The sequence below is a fragment of the Alosa sapidissima genome, chromosome 21 (assembly GCF_018492685.1).
Source record: "Alosa sapidissima isolate fAloSap1 chromosome 21, fAloSap1.pri, whole genome shotgun sequence".
NCBI lineage: Eukaryota > Metazoa > Chordata > Actinopteri > Clupeiformes > Clupeidae > Alosa > Alosa sapidissima.
In genome coordinates, this window is record NC_055977.1 from 15,200,407 (window position 1) to 15,220,503 (window position 20,097).

General features: G+C 44.2%; 1 protein-coding gene across 2 annotated transcripts; it reads left to right on the top strand.

The window, feature by feature from the left end:
* The first annotated feature begins 110 nt into the window (after positions 1-110).
* Positions 111-19,084, top strand: poc1bl (POC1 centriolar protein homolog B (Chlamydomonas), like). Of its 2 annotated transcripts, none has more exons than XM_042076849.1 (11): positions 111-434; positions 4,918-5,400; positions 7,199-7,368; positions 10,384-10,573; positions 10,929-11,114; positions 11,310-11,427; positions 12,952-13,128; positions 14,474-14,605; positions 15,064-15,174; positions 16,436-16,588; positions 17,014-19,084. In XM_042076849.1, exons 2-11 carry the CDS (start codon positions 5,003-5,005, stop codon positions 17,140-17,142), a joined length of 1,764 nt encoding a protein of 587 aa, XP_041932783.1. In that variant the 5' UTR covers positions 111-434; positions 4,918-5,002; the 3' UTR covers positions 17,143-19,084. The 2 variants fall into 2 exon arrangements, with proteins under 2 accessions (XP_041932783.1, XP_041932784.1); XM_042076850.1 differs by lacking the exon at positions 111-434 and adding an exon at positions 861-1,056.
* The last annotated feature ends 1,013 nt before the right edge of the window (positions 19,085-20,097 follow it).

The following is a 20,097-nucleotide window of genomic DNA, read 5'->3' on the forward strand; positions in this document are numbered from 1 at the left end:
GACCACGTCGACTATAGAACCTGACATTCGGCTACAGAGTGGCCAGAATGTATAGAGTCACGTGTTATAGCGACTAGACAAGCCTGTCAAACTTCCTGAGGAACAGAGGAACAGGCAAAGGAAAAGCGTCAGTGGTTACCGTCTAACACCTCGGAGTAGTCCTGTGACCTGATTTGAGGCATTAATAATATATTTATTCTATTTGATAGTCAGTTTGGATTGAACTAGTTTTTTTTCCAAAGTTGTCAGTTCTAATGAAATAAATAAAATAAAAAAAACAGCTAAAGCTAAGGTCGACTGAGGAGGATGTGGTTTAAATGCTATTCATTGCAACAAGCTAGCTAGCCGACTAGCAATTGTTGAAAGATATAAACGTTGATTACGAGTCCAGCGAAGCAGTAGAGTCTGAAACAGCACGGAATGTAGTGTGGAAGGTAAGAGCTGCTTGCTGAACCTTTATACAATGTAACAGCATTTGTAAATCGTAATGTTCCAATGGTTCACATTGTGATATCCTACGATTAGTTTGGCTACTAGTTGGCGTTCTTTTGCAGAGCTCTCACTGAAGTTCATTGATCAAACTCATATTTGCCGAAGTGATGCTGAACATTGCAAACCAACTCAAATGTCATTAGCTTAACTCAAGTGCAATACCGTTGTAAACTGTAAAAGCGATGTGAACAAATGTTCAATTCATTGTTTAACTGGTCACTCCGGTTATTGAATTTATACATTTCGCACACGTCATCTTGCCAAAGAAACTCGTTTGACTCGATTCCACGTCGATGAGGACCACAGACGGGTAGCAGTACACTTACACAGATCTGGCCGTGCGTGCCTGTCACTCACTGTAACTTAGTTACAGACTTGAGACTTTGCGCACATTTGACTGCCACTGAATTGTCCATCGTTTAATGTGATGGAATTCGGTTTCGAAAGGCGATGTAGTTTAACTACTCAGGTTCTTTTTCATTTTAAAAAATATAGTAGGCTGTAGTCTACTACAAAGGCAATCCTCACCTTTTTACTCTTCTTTAAGGCAATAGAAAAGGACAGGTAGGTAAAATAAATCAGTGCACGCCTGTTGCACAGAGGTATACAGCTTCTTCTATGCGCGTGCTTGCGCACTTGTTTGTGTGTTACGCGAAAACTACTTCACTGTACGTCACTGATTTTCTTACTCATGTTGAGATGTGCACAGCTGTGAGTAGTCAAGAGCTGTTAGCCGAGTGAAGAGCTGTGTAGGTCGATTTGTTTATAGAGCGTAAACGGAATAACATTGTAGTATGCGCATCATGTGGGTCAGTATTTACTTGACGTTATTTGATGATGAGATGAAAATCTTAAAGACTCAAATGGGCCCACTAGGCACACGCATCTTGTCAGACTAGATGTTCAGGATAGTCATCACATTTTTAGAGCAGCAAATAGTTCCCCCTGCTAGCTTGAGGGTTATGTCACTTTGGCATCCCACTTTGTTATGTAGCGGATACAATGTATTGACATTGTAACTATACAAGAGAATGTAACTTAGTGACGCCTACCTGGCCGCATTTACATAATTATTGGACTACATTAGAGTATGGTTAACATAGGTGCTATAACAAAGCTGAAGCTATCATGCAGCTGGGACTAAATAGCAAATACTGTATTATATTAAATAGACATAGAGAGTATAACCTATGGCCATATGTTTTTTACCCCCTGCTTGAGTGAAGCAAGCTCATTGCAATGTTTCTGTACAGCCACCACTGCGTTTACCACTGCTTGGGCTAACTGCTGTTCTTTCTCTGCCACATCAAGAGCCAACAACATCAGTCCAAATGTAAACACATAGTAATAACACTGTGTAATACTTGTCGAGATGGCCAAAGACGCATGATTTGCTACCCCCTGCTTTGTGTGTTTTTGTTCTTTTTTGTCTTTTACACAGCTGTCTTTTGTTCCTTTCTTCACAGTGCACGTGACACACATATAATTTCATATGTCGCCCGCAAACTCAATGGAATGGTGCTGTTTAAATAAAGGGGTGGGCCACAACGTTTGTGAGCTTGCTGTCCCAGGGCACAGAGTAGTGAGCCAGGACTGCCACTGCTGTTTTTTCCTACTTCAAATTCTCTCTTTCGACCTTTCTCTCACTAATTTCCCTCTGCCTCTCTCTCTCTTTCTGTCTCTGTCTCTGTTTCTTTCTGATGCCACATCCAGCGAGGAGCTCAAAGGTAAACACCACCAGTCTGTGGACTGGCAGTGAGCCCCACCTCACAAAAGTAGGCCTCTTCTAGAGGCTCTGCCCTTTTTGCCTCATCTTTGCTCTGTGGCATCAGTGGTGAAGTCACACACACCTGTTAGCACTGCTGCCTCCTCACCGCTGACCGGCTGCCTATCCTGGGCCACCGGTGGCATCTCCCGCCTTGTCCGGCGAAGCAGAGCGGAGCGGGCACCGGCTACAGGCCAGTGGTCCCCTTAAGGGCTCTTGTGTGTGTGTGTGTGAGAGCCAGTGCCCCTTTGCGTGCTTGGTGCTGCCAAGACCGTATCAGGTGGCAGAGGGGAAAGGTGTGACCGGCAGGCCAGTTCATAATGGGGCTGTTATTTGTGTGCCGGCGTGGGGTAGTGGTCAGCCTGCTCTAGGCCAATCCCGGCGTCTCCTGTTTCTGGAGCTCACCAGAACTGGCTCTGAACCGGTTGTGTGTTGCGGGAGTGGAGTATTGTTGGGCCCTGAGTCACTGAATTGTTAAAGGTCAGGCTCACAAGATAAGAGTGGTGTGTCTGTGCCTCACTTGTACACTCTGTCTCTAACCTTGCTAATCTTGTGCAGGGCATTCTGATTTTACTGACAAATTCCGCATTTTGTTTAATATGATAGCATGATAACAAAGACTCAGCAGTTATTGACTGACATAAACCAAAATAACGAAAGCTGCCACAAGAACTGGCAAGGATAGCCAAGTCGCTTATGTGAAGGGAAGTTTAAATTAACAGACAGCGTTTGTACTAAAAAAACATGATGTTGTTTTGTTTGTCACACTGTTTGAATTGTTTATGGCACCACTGTCATTATTATATCTTGTTTATGCATATCATTATCTTGTGCTTGCTTATGCGGCGTACAACCTCTTTTGATGATGCATCCCGGTTCCATTCAAAACTGGTGTTCTTTGTCTTCAGACCTTGACTAGCAGCGTGATTAGAAATAATCCAGAAGGGTGTTGGTTCAGCATACCCATTAGACATAGTTTTTTTACTGTCTGGGTTGAAGTGGGAGTACTCCCTCCTTCTATTGCCATCTCCTATCAGCTGCTCTCATAAAAACACAAATCATTGGCTTTAACTGCAGCATTAGTACGGTATGGCACAAGACTAAAGCAGAAAATTTCAGGTGTCTGTGCATGCTGTTTGTGTGTGATTGTGTGTGAGTTTGTGTGAGTGTGTGTGTGTGTGTGTGTGTATGTGAGAGAGAGAGAGAGAGAGAGAGAGAGAGAGAGAGAGAGAGAGAGAGAGAGAGAGAGAGAGAGAGAGAGAGAAAATGAGAGGCTGCCGGTTTAGTAACTGGACAGAACTGGACTGAAAGGTACAGAAAACACTCAGGATTCCCGTGCAAATAAAGAAAGAAATGGCGGCAGTTCAAAGTGTCAGATTCTCACTTTGTCAGCGGTGGCTTTCTCAGGGCAAATCCCTGCACACTGAAATATTAATGCCGCCCAATTATGTGATTACACAGGAGGCTGCAGACGTGCCGATGGATTGGGGCTCAGACACTGCTATGATTGCCTCCCGGGCTGGAGAAACCTTGAGAGTCTCCGATCGAAATCTCATCCACGCCATACTTTATTAACAAGGAGTCAGGCGACACTGTAGGAGGAGGATACCTGAGAGCAGTGTAATGATAACCATAGAGTTGTTCGTTATTAAGTGCTTCTCATGACAGCTAGGAACAGCGTAGAATGAGACAGAAAACCCAACACCTGAGCGATAATTAATCAAAATCACACAACTGCGTAGGTACTTGTAAATAGGTAGCAAGGGTAACTGTAAAGACAGCACTAGAGCATAACAGAGGCTCATTTGGAATGTAAACAAATGCTCATTCGGCTATGGGATCTGTGAGAGTGGAAGACGTGGGTGTGACAGAATGTTTCAGTGTTTATGCCCCACTGAAAGCCCTGTTGCCCATTGGGTGAGGGCAATGGAGTTGTCAGAGCAACCGAGAGATTTTTGGGGGATGGGGAGGAGTACACTACTGGTGATGGGGCAGGTGAGATCGCACAGAGATTTGAGGACCAGCAGGGGTTTTGTGTACAGACAAGTTGGGTATTTTGCTGTCGCCATCACTTGCATTCCATTCATTGGCATTTTGAAGCATCAGTTCACCTGAATGGGCTGGAATTTCCCAAGTGCTCCTAACGGATCATCGCATGCAACACTTTAACTCTGTTACTTTTACTCCGATTGTTTTCAGAGGCAGATTTTTCTCTCTCCCTCCCTTCTTCCTTGTTTAACCTTTAAACACTGTTCGTTGCTACCCCCCTTAATTTACTGTTCGCGACAGTTTTAACTGCTCTTAAATACCAATACCATGACAAAAAGTATTATTTAATAGAACATTATTGTAAACAGACCCTTATTAGAACATTAACATCTACATCACATGTGTTTGTGTGTGTGGGTGTGTGTGTTTCTGTATGGGCATGAATGTGTGCGAACATTGGTGGTTCACATGCTCAGTGGCAACATGACAACATGAACTGACAACATTAAGGCATTTGTGTCAACTCTGAAAGAATTGTGGGTGTGAATTGGTATGTTTTTAAAAAGCTCTCACTCTTTGTCTGTCACTCTTTCTGTGGCCCTCTCTATCTTTCTCTCTCCATATTCTCTTTATTTCTCTCTCTTTCTCTTTCTCTCTCTCTCTCTCCACAGTGAGCTGACAGCAGTCAGAGACAAGTAAGACGAGGCGAGGCGGTCGGGCAGAGGTCAGCGTTGGGTGGTCACCAACTGCCCCGTCATGAGGGTGCGCTTGTCACGCAAGCTGGGCCTGCTGGCCAAGGCGGGCATGGTGCTGTGGCTCATGTGGGTCACCTACCTGCTCGTCTCCCGCGCCGCCTTCATCCCCCCCCCCTCCGCGGACTCCGCCGGGTCCAAAGACGAGACGGGCCTGGCGGTAGGTGGCCGGGTGGAGCGGGCGGTGGAGGTGGAGGACGCGGAGGCCCTGCGGCAACCCGTGTACCGGAAGCCGCCGGCGGACAGCAACGCGCCGGGCGAGTGGGGCAAGGCCACGCGGCTCACGCTGACGGACGACGAGAAGAAGCTGCAGGAGGAGACCATCGAGCGCTACGCCATCAACATCTTCGTGTCTGACCACATCTCGCTACACCGTCACATCCAGGATAACCGGATGTACGAGTGAGTGCAGGCGGGCGGGGGTGCAGGCGGGTGGGCTGGGCGGGCACACTGGGCATGATTGGCATAGTTCCTCTCTCGTCACTTTCTCATTCCCTACCCTGCGTCATGGCTGTTTTTGCGGGGGGTTTGGGTGCATGTTTGTATCGTGTTGGTTACTTGCAGGGTGTGTTCCTGGACTGGAGTGAAAGCTGGACTGGCCTATGTGCATTTTTTGGAATGTGCATTTTTCCTCTGTTTTTCAATCCAGATGGTGTCAGCTTGGCCTGTCAAGTTGCCATATGTTTAGCGACAGAGTCGATTATTTATGTTTCCTGTGGTTTTGCTTTGGCGATCCACTATGGTATATCACAATGCTCTTTTTCATTCCTGAACAATTCCCTTATGAAGTAATAAGAGTATAAAGCAAAGCAAAGCTTGCCTTACCTCTAAAGAATGATACACTCGTCCGTTTCTTTTTTGGCTTTGTTCTAGAAAGCTCTACCCTCCTCTCTCCACCACCTGCCCTTTCCCTTCATCCCCTGACCCGTGTGGGTCCCTGTTGTTGGTATGAAGAGTAATTACTCCTTTTTCTCGGTGTATAATAAGCCCTGGACTGAAATAATGAGCTGGATTTTACGTCAGCTTTCCGCAAAAGCATCAGAAATGTTTTTTGAATTTCCCTGCTGAGATGAACAAGATCTTTTTTTGTGAATGTTTCTGAGCTTTGCAAAAAAAAAAAAAACAGGAGCCCTTTAAAGAGTGGTTCAGTTGGAACATCATAGGGCTTGCTGTGCTTGCTGGGAGCTTTTAAGCTGTGTTGACTTAGTGCTGAAGATTTGGGAGTTTTTCTGATTCATAGTTCACTCGTTTTAACAGCTCCTAACGAGTTCTAGTGAGCCTTTTGAAGCAACTTCTGCAACCAGCCCCCTGACCTGCTTGTGTTTCTCCCAAAACTTCATTTAGATGTTAGTAAGCTTTTTTCCTTTAGAGAAACGGGCCCCTTGCAGTTTACCATTTTGCTATAAATAAGCGGTCTGTTATTTAATGTGCAACAGTTCGAGTGATGCCTGAACCATTTGCACAAGCTGTCCCTGTCTATTTATTTGCAGGGTGCTACACATCCTCAAGAGTGCCATATCCCTCTCCCTCTTTCCTTCTCTCTATCTCTCTTTCCTTCCCTCTCTATCTCTCCCTCTTTCCTTTTCTCTCTATCTCTCTTTTCGTCTCTTTCTATCTCCCTCTTTCCTTCTCTCTCTATCTCTATCTCTCTCTTTCCTTCGCTGTCTTTTTCTCTGTTCCCCAGGCATCTGTGAAATCCTCTCTGGCATGTGTTGCCTCAGTGTGATGTTTTTTTTTGTCCTTTTTAATTCTGTGCCATTATCCCCAGAGGCTGCCAAAGGCTCTGGAGTCTCAGAACCGTATCTCTGCGGCACATAATAACCGACGGGTTTGCGGTGCGGTGTGATTGGCCAAAGTGCCCCTGTTCCACTCACACTGCTGTAGCAGGTTTCTCACCTGTTCCTCAGCTGACGTCATTATTTATGGTCATGATTGATGTCCAGCTGCTCATGGCCTCCGGGTCTTTCATTCAGCTGGATTTAGTTATTAATTGATAAATAAAGGTTTTCTTTCTTTCTTGATATATCTATCAATCAATCAATCTATCTCTTTCTTTTTTTCTTTAGTTATGTGATTGTATGTTTGTTTACTCACTTATTAAGTGTATTAGTATTTTGGATTAGTATTTATTAGTATTTCAATATTTTTATATCTTTTTTTTAATCTCATGTGTTTCTTATGTCATGTTTGCCATTGTCAGGTGTCGGACGAAGGTGTTTGACGTGCGGCATCTACCCACTACATCGGTGATCATTGCCTTCTACAATGAGGCCTGGTCCACACTGCTGAGGACCATCCACAGCGTTCTGGAGACCACGCCCGCCATCCTGCTGCGTGAGATTATCCTCATCGACGACTTCAGCGACCGCAGTGAGTACCAGATGGGGAGTGATGTCACAATGCAGAGAGGGAGAGGGGCAGGGTGGGTAAAACGTTTAAAAACTTAACTTAGGCTACGTTTATACGGTGACGATGAAAAGAGAAGACGCAGAAGTGGCGTCTCGTCTTCATTTTTTTATTCGCGTTTAGACGAGCATTCTCAGGGGGAAATCTTTGTTTATATGAAGACGCAAGAGTATGTGATATTCGATTGGATATGCATTCCAGACCGCTGGGTGGTGGTGTGATAGAACCCCGGTACGTCACGCGCAGACATTCTAATTTGACAGTTTAGCCAGAGAGGTAATCAAGGATCTTTGGTTTAGCTGTTTAGACGGAGACGCAACCCGGGTCGTCTTCAAAACTCTACACTCTGGAAGGAGTCTTCAGATTTTTGCGTCTTCAAGCCCCGATGGCGGGGTTGCCGTGTAAACGAAAGGCACTTATGATAAAATATTTTGTCGTCTTCCTCCGCAATCGTTCTCGTATAAACGGCCCCTTAGAAACATTCCATATTAGTAAACTTTTCGAGTGTTTAATTGGAAATAAGCACACATTCTAGTGGACGATTAATTGTCATACAAATAATTGCAATTAACAATTTTATTGTCTCTGTTCATTTTATGGTTGTATTATTAAGTCTCAACATAGTTTAATAATGTACATACATCTTAGGAGAGCTAATGTGTGAGCACTGAACATTGAAATAAAAATGACATAGCTGTTTCCCTGTTCTGCAAAAATTGACAAAGTGAAATATGACATTTCAGTTCATTTTGTCCAGCTGTTTTTATACAGATGAATGGAAACGATTATGATGATTATGCAAAATGATGCACGACTCTTCTCAAATAATTGTGATCAGGTGATTATGTAATAATTGTGATCGGCCTCATTTTCACAGAAAGAGATTAAAAGAGACAGAGAGAGAGTGGAGAGAGAGGGAACAAAGAAAAGGATGCCTCAATAGACCTTTTGCTCAAAAAATGGAAATCCGTCAAGGATGGGTAAACCCAGTTCCGTATGCTTTGTTGATGGAGAAATGGCAGCTAAATTTAGACTTTTACTGCGAATTTGGTTACCTTACCAAAGTATTGATTTCATACAATCCAGCAAAATATTACTTGCTCACCGCTAGTGAGATTTGCGGCTCCTATTCATCCGAAAAAACATTATTTAGAAAATGTGTTCAAACTAATGCTGGCAAATTTTGACAGAATCCATGTCACTTTAATTATAAACTAGATTTTTGTACAAGATATATACAGCAATAGAAATCCGTTAGAAAAAGCAGATACATGGGTAACACTTTACTTGACAGTATCGACATAAGAGTGACATGACTTTCATGAACACATGACATTGTCATGACACATGAACCCTAACCCTAACCCTAATCCTAACCTCTAACCCTAGTCCTAACCCTTACCCCCAACCCTAACCTTAACCCTAACTCTAACCCTAAACCTAACCCTAATCCTAATCCTAATTTGTTATGACAAAAAATGAATGACACTTAATGATAAAAGCGTTATGTCATAAACGTTTATGACTTGTGTCATGACAGTGTCATGTCACAATACTGTGAAGTAAAGTGTAATCGATAAAGGTTATGAAAACTGCCAGCTCACATCCTATCATCTGCCGTTATGGTAACCGGAAGTTCCGCTACACTGCGTTGAGAAAATACGGAAGTGTGAAAATGGTCAATAGTGCAATGAAAATGAGGGTATGAGCTGAAGACTCAGGGGAAGTGAACAATAAGAGGCAGATTCAGGAAGACCGAAAGGGAGTGCAGTAAGAGAAAACGAAAGCTAGGCAAGAGCTAAATGAAGAGAGAGGGAAAGAAAGAATGCAAGAGAGAGAGAGAGAGAGAGAGAGAGAGAGAGAGAGAGAGATAGTGGTGGGGTATCACGCTAGTGTTCATGCAGATATTCATCCTTCTCAGCCAGAACCCCGTCTCCTCCAGCGCTGAGCTGCTCGCAGATGCTACGCCTCATGATGACCTCACACCAAACCATTTCCTGTCTGCCTCCCTCCCCTAATCTGGAGGAATCTCAGAAGGCTGAGGCCTCTCCAAAGTCACACACACCCCGGTGACAGCTCAGAAAACACCTTAGCCAGTGCTGCAGAGATGCACTCACAGACCCCTACACAGTATCATGCACATAGTATAGTACTCTGTAAAGCCCTGGGTTCACAGTAACTCAGACGACAGGCTCCTTTTTTGACATCTGACATTTTTAATGAGGAGTTTAATGTGATTTATAGGCTAGCTGTGCGTCACAGGTTTCCTTCCTATTTAGAGCTCACTCGTTGTGTGGGTATGACATCAATTATAATTCCAATCACTCACCCTAATTCTAATCACCCCCTGAAATTCTTTCCTTGTGGATGTAATGCTTTTCAGTGCAGATGTGTTATGATAGCGAAAAGACGGATACTCGCACATTCAGTTCCTCTGTCTGTCCTCCAACAGATACTCTGAGGCTGACATGCCATCATCTGTGCTTTTCCAAATGAGTAACTGCTCTCAGCAGGCTGCGTTTTGACTCAAACACTGCAATGAAGGCCCGTTTAATTGCCCTCTGGGGAGGAGAAAGAGAAACACAAGACCTTGTCAGACACAAAGATCCCAGAGCGGGACTTTTCATCCAGCCTGTCAGCGAGTGTATTGTGGGTTGTACCTCCATTGTTCCGGGACAGTAATGAAAAAAGCGTTTAATTTGGAGAGATTGGTAGTAATCAGGTCCATGGAGGGTTTTGTCCAAGCGTGGCTCTCTTGGGCATACAGCACTGGGTCTGCCAGTTCCCTTCGTTAGCCACTAATGATGCCACCAATTAATTTATGTTATTTGTTTCACCGTTTTTTATTGGGTCACTTGTCTGACTGTCCCAGTCTGACTGCTGGAGATAACACTAAATAAGGTTTACCCAGACAGATAGGCATCATGGTAGACATGTGTCCCCTCCTAACTGTCGTCACCGTCGTCGCAAATTTCACAGGCTATCTGAAGACACAGCTGGCGGATTACATCAGCAACCTGGAGCGCGTGCGCCTCATCCGCACCAACAAGCGCGAGGGCCTGGTGCGGGCGCGGCTCATCGGCGCCACCTACGCCACAGGTGACGTGCTGACCTTCCTGGACTGCCACTGCGAGTGTGTGCCCGGCTGGATCGAGCCACTGCTGGAGAGGTGCGCAACACACTACTAACATCAGCAGGGCTGCACCATGAATCCGAAACCACAATTTGAACGCATGCAATTAGTGAATCGCAAAAGGCTGCAATTAATCATGCAGCTCGCCAACTTTTTCCCAGTGTTTAATCTTGCCACATCTATGATTTTTATATTCATGTCACCCTCCTTGTGTGACAGACAGTGAAGCTCACCTAACAGGAAAATCGCAAAATCCTTTTCAAAAATGTTCAAAAATGTTACTTTTCAGATCAGATCTCATGTCATTTTGCAGATGGCTGGATTAGGTCAAGGCATTTCAGGGTGGTGAAGGAAGAGTTGTGTCAGTACCCGTCTCTCTCGTCCCTTTCAGGATTGGTGAGAACCAGAGCACCATCGTGTGCCCGGTGATTGACACCATCGACTGGAACACCTTTGAGTTCTACATGCAGACGGACGAGCCCATGATCGGGGGATTCGACTGGCGCCTGACCTTCCAGTGGCACGCCGTGCCCCTGCCAGAGCGGAGGAGACGCAAGTCTCGCATCGACCCCATCAGGTCAGATCCAAGATCCTGCTCCATGGTCTCCCTAAAACCAGCTGAGTCCCCCTCAGTCTGAACGCTGACTGGCTAGCCAGTCATTGGTCACTCTCTTCCTCCATTGAATAATAGGAACTCCCTTGATAAAAAAGATACCACACATTACATTAATACATTAAATTATCACTTTTATCCTTTTTATTCACTCTACAGGTCTCCTACTATGGCTGGAGGTCTGTTTGCAGTCAGTAAGGCCTACTTTGAGTACTTGGGCACTTACGATATGGGCATGGAAGTGTGGGGGGGAGAGAACCTGGAACTTTCTTTCAGAGTGAGTATGCGTTCTAGGTTCTATGTCTGTGTTCCGTTCTCTTGGCTAGGATTTCATACTAGGAACTCTGCCACATACAGTAACTGAGGAGGTGCTATAGATGCTCTCTGTGGGAAATGTTATAGAGAGTGAGAGATGCAGAGAGGAACTGGGAAATCCCTCTGCAAATAGGGGATGGGGAGTCTCCTTTCATCCACAGGTGTCCATTAATCAGGGAACGACAGATTCCGTGTCTGTGGGGTGTGTACATCTGCGTGTGTTTGTGTGTGTGTGTATGATGTGTGTATGTACACGTATGCGTCCGTGCGTGTCCGAATGTAAAACTGAAGATAGATGGTGCATACCTTTGGGCCATTTTTTATGCATACAGCAATATAAGACCTCACTCTGAGCTGCAACACTAGCATGCATAATTGATGCTGTGTGAATTGGTTTACAACTGTATATGAGAATAAGAATGAAAAAGCGGAAGAAAAAATGAACAGGACAATTAATTTGCCTTTCCCCAGCCTTTATGTGGTTTGCCCTTCTTAATTCCTCAGATCAGTAATGTGGTTAAGAGGGATTTTGGAAAATATAGGAATAAAGTGTATCATTTCTCTAATTTAAATGGTCTTTTATATGTATTACTTCTAAGCTACTAATGACACCAGTAGCAAATTAGTGTTACTGTTAATACCTTATGAAATTGAATTTCTTAAGAAAATATTCCCTCTTCACTGAAATTATACATGTCTAGCGGTTAAAGGTATCACAACAATACCATCATAACACAACAGCCAGAATGACCAGTGCCTGATGGTGTATACTGTATATTGTGAGTGCTTGTCATCGCTGCATTATGATTAATGTCTTTGGCTTTTAATGCTTAGATATTACTAGTTAGTGATTTATGGCACTGTCTGAATGCCAACAGATACAGTATTTGCAATAAGGGAAGTGGCAGTCTGAGGATAAATTCTCTCTCAGTGTACATCATCAATGTATATGTAATTATGTGGTTTGGCTATAATAAGTGTAGTTTTGATGGGGATATTCATTAACTGTTAGTATGAATTAATCTTTCTGTCTAGAATGTAGGAATTAATTAATTTAGAAATGAAATGTTATTTATTTGCATTTCTTTAGTGCTATATTGTTTATGGCTCTGGGTTCTGGGTCTGTGTCATTGTTATCCAGTCATCTGATTCTTGATTTCACTGTTGTGCAACAAGGAAGAAGTGATTGTTTATAAGAAAGAAGGCAGAGGTCATTCCCTTTACAAACTGCTTCATTGAGCCCCTTTTGCCATCCTGGGTGGATCCAAATTTGATTTCTAAATTTTTTTCTGTCTTAGAGAGAACCCTGTGATGGGGTGTTTGTTGCCAAAGCATTTCAACTTACATGGTTGGCTGTTATTCCAGTAACAGCGATATGTGATGTTGGGATCATACATCATGTACTACTGACATGTTGAGTTGTGATCATTATTAGTGACTTCTAGGCCTGATTTACAAGCACTCTGGTATGGCGGCTCACCCACAGGTGTGGCAGTGTGGAGGCTCGCTGGAGATCCACCCCTGCTCCCACGTGGGCCACGTCTTCCCCAAGAAGGCCCCTTATGCCCGGCCCAACTTCCTACAGAACACTGTCCGAGCCGCGGAAGTCTGGATGGACTCCTACAAGCACCACTTCTACAAACGAAACCCGCCGGCCCGCAAGGTATTTCATGTTTTTTTACATAGGAAGCGTTCAAGAGCAGGCAGATGCATGCTCTCTGGTTACCCATTTTGCACCGAGGGGATACCCAGTTGTCTATAAACGATAGGGTTCATGCTCCTACCCGCTGCAACGTTACATAGTGTACCAGGTGTTTCAGGTGCGCATCAGTAATGTCTGAGTCTCCATTCTTGATATTGTTAGTCAGAGTGTGGCATCAAAATAAGTTTGAATGAATGAGCTTTAAAAGACCGTGACATTATTGCACGGGAGTTGCTAGCTAGACACTAGTTCAGACTAGTACTGAAACCTTATTTCGTGTCTTCTTCTTGGCACCAATCCCGGCCTGTTGAAAGGAGCGCTAAGTGAGACTGACTTTATGTTGACACGCGCTGATTGACACACAACAAAGTGCTCTAAAACCGCAGCCTTTTTATGTAAGTGTAATTACGCAGTAATCTCCTGTTATGTAGACATTGCTTTAAACCGAACGGTTAGTAATATGGCTCGATAAGATCAACTGTCTCCATAGCAAAACTACTGCCAAGATAGCTCACAGGACACAGGAGTACTTTGTGTCCCCTGGCCTTGTCAAGGAGATATAGTTACCCTGGGAAGATGGTTTGAGACGCTTGAACGTCAGAAAAGGCCCTTTGTGTTTTTACACAATCTGGGGCAATATCGTATTCCGAGCAGAAAAAAAGGGTGGAATACAGTTTTACAACAAATTTAGCTGGTAGTTTATGTTCGGCCTCCGCTTACCGATTTTGTTTGCTGTTTTTGAAAGACTGTCGAATGGAGATACGGTAAGTGGGGCAAGTACCAGCCGTCTCCAGTTGCTAGTGTAAGCAGAAAGATGCATGCAACTCAATATTGCTCGCCTGAACAAAAAAATTACATTATTCATTCATACCGTCAGGGATCTTTGATCAAACAATAAATTACCCGGTGAAAAGCAGGTGCGGAAAAAGTGCCAAGTTGGACAAGGCAAACTAATGAGAAAAAATGCTGTGCCAGTTTTTGGCACGCTCGGCTGCCAGCGCCAGAGACCAAAGATGAGGGGCGACACCTGATACAGGGCCATTTTGCCAATCGTTAGTTTACATCAGATAAATAGCACATTGCTGCCATTTAAGGAGATCTCATTATCGCTCTTTATTACTCATTCAGACGTTTCAGAATGGCCGGCCACCTCCAAGAGGTCACACATGAGAGCTCCTTTGAGGATGCTTCAAGCAGACAGTTGCATAAGCCGGTCGGACATAAATATGATATCAACGTATATAGTGTAGCGTGTAGCGTGTCCTTTTTATGGTGTGCTTGAAGTTTGTCTTTTCTTGTTTGTTAGGAGTCGTATGGGGACATTTCGGAGAGGATTGTTCTGAGGCAGCGACTGAAGTGCCACAGCTTCGACTGGTATCTGAAGAATATTTACCCAGAGCTCCATGTGCCTGAAGACAGGGAGGGTTGGCACGGAGCGGTGAGCGCCCCCACATCTCGCCCACACATTCCTCAGAGCGACGTTGCCATCGCCGGCCCCTGTCCTCACTCATGCCACACACACACACACACACACACACACACACACTCGGTCTCACACACCACACACACATGCTTAGTGTCGATACATGTTCAATTGTTTTGGAGGAAAATTAAAAACTGCAGAGGAAGGACACCCTAGGGGCCTTTCTGTTGTCCTCTCTGCACAGCTCATAATAAATCTGCACAGCACACACTCATGGGGAAACTTAGAGGAACACCGCCTGAAAGCATAGCAAACACAAAAGTAGTTCTACCACATTTATGTTCTTCATTCTGACTACAGTAATTTGTGTGGAGTTGTGCGGGTGTTGAGATAAGAGGCCTTTTAATATGATCATGGCGTTTGCTTCGCTTGTTCTCTTTCTCTCTCTCTCTCTCTCTCTCTCTCTTTCTCAGGTCCGTAGTGCAGGGATCCGCTCGGAGTGCCTGGACTACAACGCCCCAGAGCACAGCCCTACAGGTGCACACCTGGGCGTGTTTGGTTGCCACGGCCAGGGCGGCAACCAGGTATGGCACCCATGCAGTGCCCCAACTTGATCTCTCTGTTATCACACTAGCCCTTCAGGACAAACAGCTACCTTAGTCATTTAGAAAAGGAGGGGGGGAGGGGGCATCTGTAAAGGTCATCTATATTGAGTTACGTCCAATATAATGTATAGATGTCAGACAGGCTTATCCTCTCGACTGTCCTGGTGGGATGACAGGGCATCATCATAGCTTACGCACTGAACCGCACATCACCTTAATATGGCAATCAGTCACTTCAAGTCACACCCTGTGCCTGTATTTCACCTTGTGTTTGGTTCACCTTGTAGTTTTACAGAGGCATCTGGTTCATTTTGAATGGCGCATGTTAGGAGGGAGTCTAATGTCATGTGTCCCAGTGTCTGTGTGTCTCCTTGGTTTTGATATCGCCACCTATTACTCATTGATGTCGCGCATCGGATGTCCCTCAAAAAAGAAAAAAATCTATAAGTTGCTACGTGACGAAAATCAAGGTTTCCACCAACATGCTTGAGAGAGGGAAACTTTAGCCTTCGTCTGACAAAAGCCTGACCATGAGGGCTCTTCCCCGCCCGACCCCACCACACCCCAACCCCCGTCGAAAGATAAATGAGCTCTGGTGAGACGGAGCGATGGGGACCGAGTAAATAAGTTTGAGTCGGGACAGGACCTGCCCTTTTAATAGAGCCGTCGATTGGCCCGCGTGAATGATGAATGAGACCTGACGAGAACCCTTTGGACCGTGGAGATTGATTACCTTTTTTGTGCTCCGCTGGCGTGAAGATAGACGGGCTTCTGATGTCTTTCCATAATGGTGACCGCACCGTAATGTAGTTAAGGTCATTAGCGGACACGGCAACGAGGAGGATAATACCCTTTAAGGTATGTTGTTGTCGTGACAGCCGTGTCTCACCAAAACCAAAGATCTCAAATCTCACTGTGTAGACACCCTAGCTGTCAGATTAAGAGAAAGGCTTCCTAGTTCAGAGATCTTCAGCCTCCCGTCTCGCCATCTGCCCTAAATGTCCTGCCCCATGCAGTCACCATTAAATATTAAGTCGAACTCTAATGTGTGGTCAATTATTGAACCGTTCATTGAATGAAGTGGTTTTTGATGGCAGGTAGGGTTTTGCTAGACTAGACTGTGACTATTCTCTCCTAACTCATGGTTATTTGCATGTGAGTTCCACTGAATGATCTGCCAGTATGTCGGTTGTACTCTTATTTGTGATGACTCACTGGCAAACATCCTCTTCACCTGCAGTACTTTGAGTACACGTCCAAGAAGGAGATCCGCTTCAACTCGGTGACGGAGCTGTGTGCGGAGGTGCCAAATGGGCAGAACTACATTGGAATGAAGCACTGCCCGCCGGACGGAACTGCTGTGCCTCCCGGCATCGTCTGGGAGTTCAGAGATGTGAGTCTAACCCCCCAACCCCCATCCCTCTCCTGTTCAACATTTCACTCAACACCATTTGACCCTGTCTTTCTGCATAAACTCCTTAGCACATACATTCTAAAACGTTGACATGGAAATAAAAATCATGCCACAAGTGTAGATTTACATTTTGTCATTCAATACATGATATTTGTATACTGTATATGCAGGGTATTGTGAAAGGCAAGCTTTCTTTATGCTTGGACTACTTGGGATTTGTGGCCATGCCACCAGCAGGGGCATTGCCTGGCTGTATCGCCTTAAGAACTTGCATGAGATTTGTAGATTCTTTGTAGGCTCTTGTTGGCCCGCCTGATTTCTAATGAAACTGCTAATGCGATTTCTCATGTTCCTCTCGTGCGTCTGTGTGTGTGTGTGTGTGCCTGACGACCCTCTCTCTGCAGGACGGGAGCATCTACCATCCTCACTCGGGAATGTGCGTCACCTCTTACCGCACAGCGGAGGGCCGCGCAGACATCCAGATGAGGAAGTGTACTCCTGGAGACAAAAACCAGCGATGGAAGTTTGAATAAAGGATTAGGGAGTGTGTGTGTGTGTGTGTGTGTGTGTGTGTGTGTGTGTGTAGGAGGGCTGTAGCTCTGTGAGACCTAAGTGCAATTACCATAATGGACTTTGATACAAGGCTTAGGAGTAAGTGGGAAGTGCCCCTGCTGTGCCTTCTGGAATGCTGCAGATCAGACTGATCTGTGCCCATATGCATTTGGGCATCAAAGGGGATCCCAGAAGTAAAGTGCCAATATCTTTATTATTAGTGTTTATTTTTGTCAGTCCTCTGTTGTTGTCTTCTTTCAAAAGGGACGTCCAAGAGATGTGTAGCAGACCATTTCTGGCTGCTTCAGGCCAGGATTGAAGGACTGCAAGAGCAATAGAAGGCTGTGTAATTTCATTTAAATTTGAATTTGAATTGAAACTAGGACCATGTTGGCGAATTCTGACCACGACTGAAGTACTGCAAGAGCAATACGAGGCAGTCTAATTAAGCCCAGTCCTGCTGGAGGGCTTGATTCGTGCCAACACCATTACACTACGCAGCTTGGTGAATGCAATTGTCATAGAAGCCTTCTTTTTATTTTATTCACATTACAAAAGAACGGTGTCGCAATGGGATTTTTTTGGTGTTTTGTTGTTAATTTTCTTATTCTTTTTTCTCTTGTTTTGATATTGTTTACACATCAATGCCTCTCCACCGTGGGTCTTATGTGTTGTCGTTTGTTTTATTGTCTGTGTGTGTCAGCGGTTGCATTGAAGAGATTGGCATGCCCGAGATAAACCCCAACGCCAGGGAGGTGTGTTAATACCGTGTCAGTTCCCTCAGCTAGTTTGGGGTTTTACCCTCCGTCCAGTGCTGGAGGGATTCCCAACCAATGAGGAGCCAATTAAAATAATCTCCCATCTGTGATGCCTTTTTCTATTTTGGGGATTTGGGAGATGTGTGTGTGTGTGTGAGTGTGTGTGTGTGTGTGGGGTGGAGAGTGGGGTGAGGAGAGCTGGTGTCTTTTTGGGATTAGATTAAACTTGACTGCTCAGATTGCTCATAGAAGAGGAGAGAGAGAGGGAGAGGATGTGGTTTGCTTACACTCCAGATGGGACCATGGGAACTCACTGTGCCTCTGTGTTTTCTACTGTGCCTGAGCAGACTGATCATATGCTGGCCTTAATATAGAGAACTACCGTAGGTATCTTCTTTTGACCTCATGGATACTGTGTACATTATCTTGATTGTTGGCCATTCCAGTTTTCACGCCGCTGATGCCATGCTTGTCCAACTTAGAGTGTTAGAGGAGGCTTTCATGTCAGAGATGCTTTAAATCCTATGCGTGTGTTTGACTGTTCTATCCATTTCAATCTGCCAATATGGATTGAGTGTGGTTTACAACTGTTGTGTCATTTGGCATTACTGGTCTGTTTTGACAGGTGCATACACATGACCTGTTCTATGCAGACCTTATATGTATTGCATAGCACTTAGGGACAGCTTGAGTGTTGACCAAAGTTTTTTTTAATTGTCCTTAATACATGCTGAGTCAAAGCTTTTTATGTTAATATGTTAATTCTCCCAACGGCCTCTGTTTTAATCACTGATTATTGCATTTGTGAGCTTTTTTAACACAATATCATGTGCAGTGTCACTGTTTGCACTCATTCAGTAGCCAGCTGTAACTCTGAAGATGTTTCTGAATGGACTCATCACGCATCATCTTCTGTGCTTATTTGCACTATGGCGTGACTCAGAAGTGACACGTCCTTATCTGGAAAGTGACCTTTAACCTTGTTTTTCTTACCCCCACCCCCACCCCAAGTCTGTCAGTCTAGTGCATTAATATCTGTGTCTGAAAATTATTCTCAATTTGTAAAGGGACCTAAGTGGGACTGTGCAAAAAAAATCTATATTTTTAAAATAATATGTTCTTATGTGATTGAGGCCAAATGGTGATTAAAGTTGATTCTAATAAATGGGCCTAGTGTGTGTGTTTTATTTTAATTCTGCCATAGATGCCTGTAGATGAGTCTGGGGGAGCTATTGCCAAGATGTAGGCCTATTAATGAATATAATTATGTTTTATATGATTTGCAGTATCTGTATCAATTTTAAAACTGTAAATCTGTTTTTCTCAAATGTTGCCATATTAATTATAAAACTGCTCTTTCAGATGGTCCTACAGAAAATAAGCTTCTGTAGTGTCCAATGACCTCATTTTGTGTAAAAAGAGCATATTTGGTGTCATCTAGTGGCCAGAAATCAACGTGCACTCAAGAAATTCCTAGAGGTCACTGAAGGCATAGCATACAAGCTGTACATTAAGGATGTTCTTCGGATTCCTGAATAAATATTACAACTTTGTCAAGTCAGTACACTGACATTGGGGGCTTGTTTGAATCCTTCGAAACTTGTGTCAGAGCCTATGTGATACCTGCATTTACAAATGTTTTTTTTATCAACAAATTTGTGTATATGGCGAAGATCTTGGCAAAGATCTTTCAGTTGCCAAATTATCTAAACATCAGAGTAAATTTGCACTTCCTGCTCATATTGCCTTCTGGTTTCCTGCAGTGCATTGCAACACAAATTACAGCCTGTGGTGAGACTGCTCAATATTGTGGGCAGTGTAGCATAGATTATTACACTCTAGTTGCCTTGTCTCTCTGTACATTTTACAAGAGTAACATTACTTAATCAAGCTGTGAGGCACTCAAATTACCTTCTCACCCCAGACATAGATGAAATATTAATATGTTTAATTGGAATAACATGAATTTTGCTTCAGGTTTCATGTTGTTCTTCAGTTTCATTAATCAGTGAACACAATTATTATCCCTGTCCCTTTGAGGCAATTGATGACAAACATTAAAGTAATAATAAATACATAAGTTGATAGTATAGGTTTGTGCAAAGTTATGAAGTTGAGAACCAGAAGATAGTATTGGGCTGAGGTGATAGGCTACTTTGCCATTGTGTAGAGGTGATT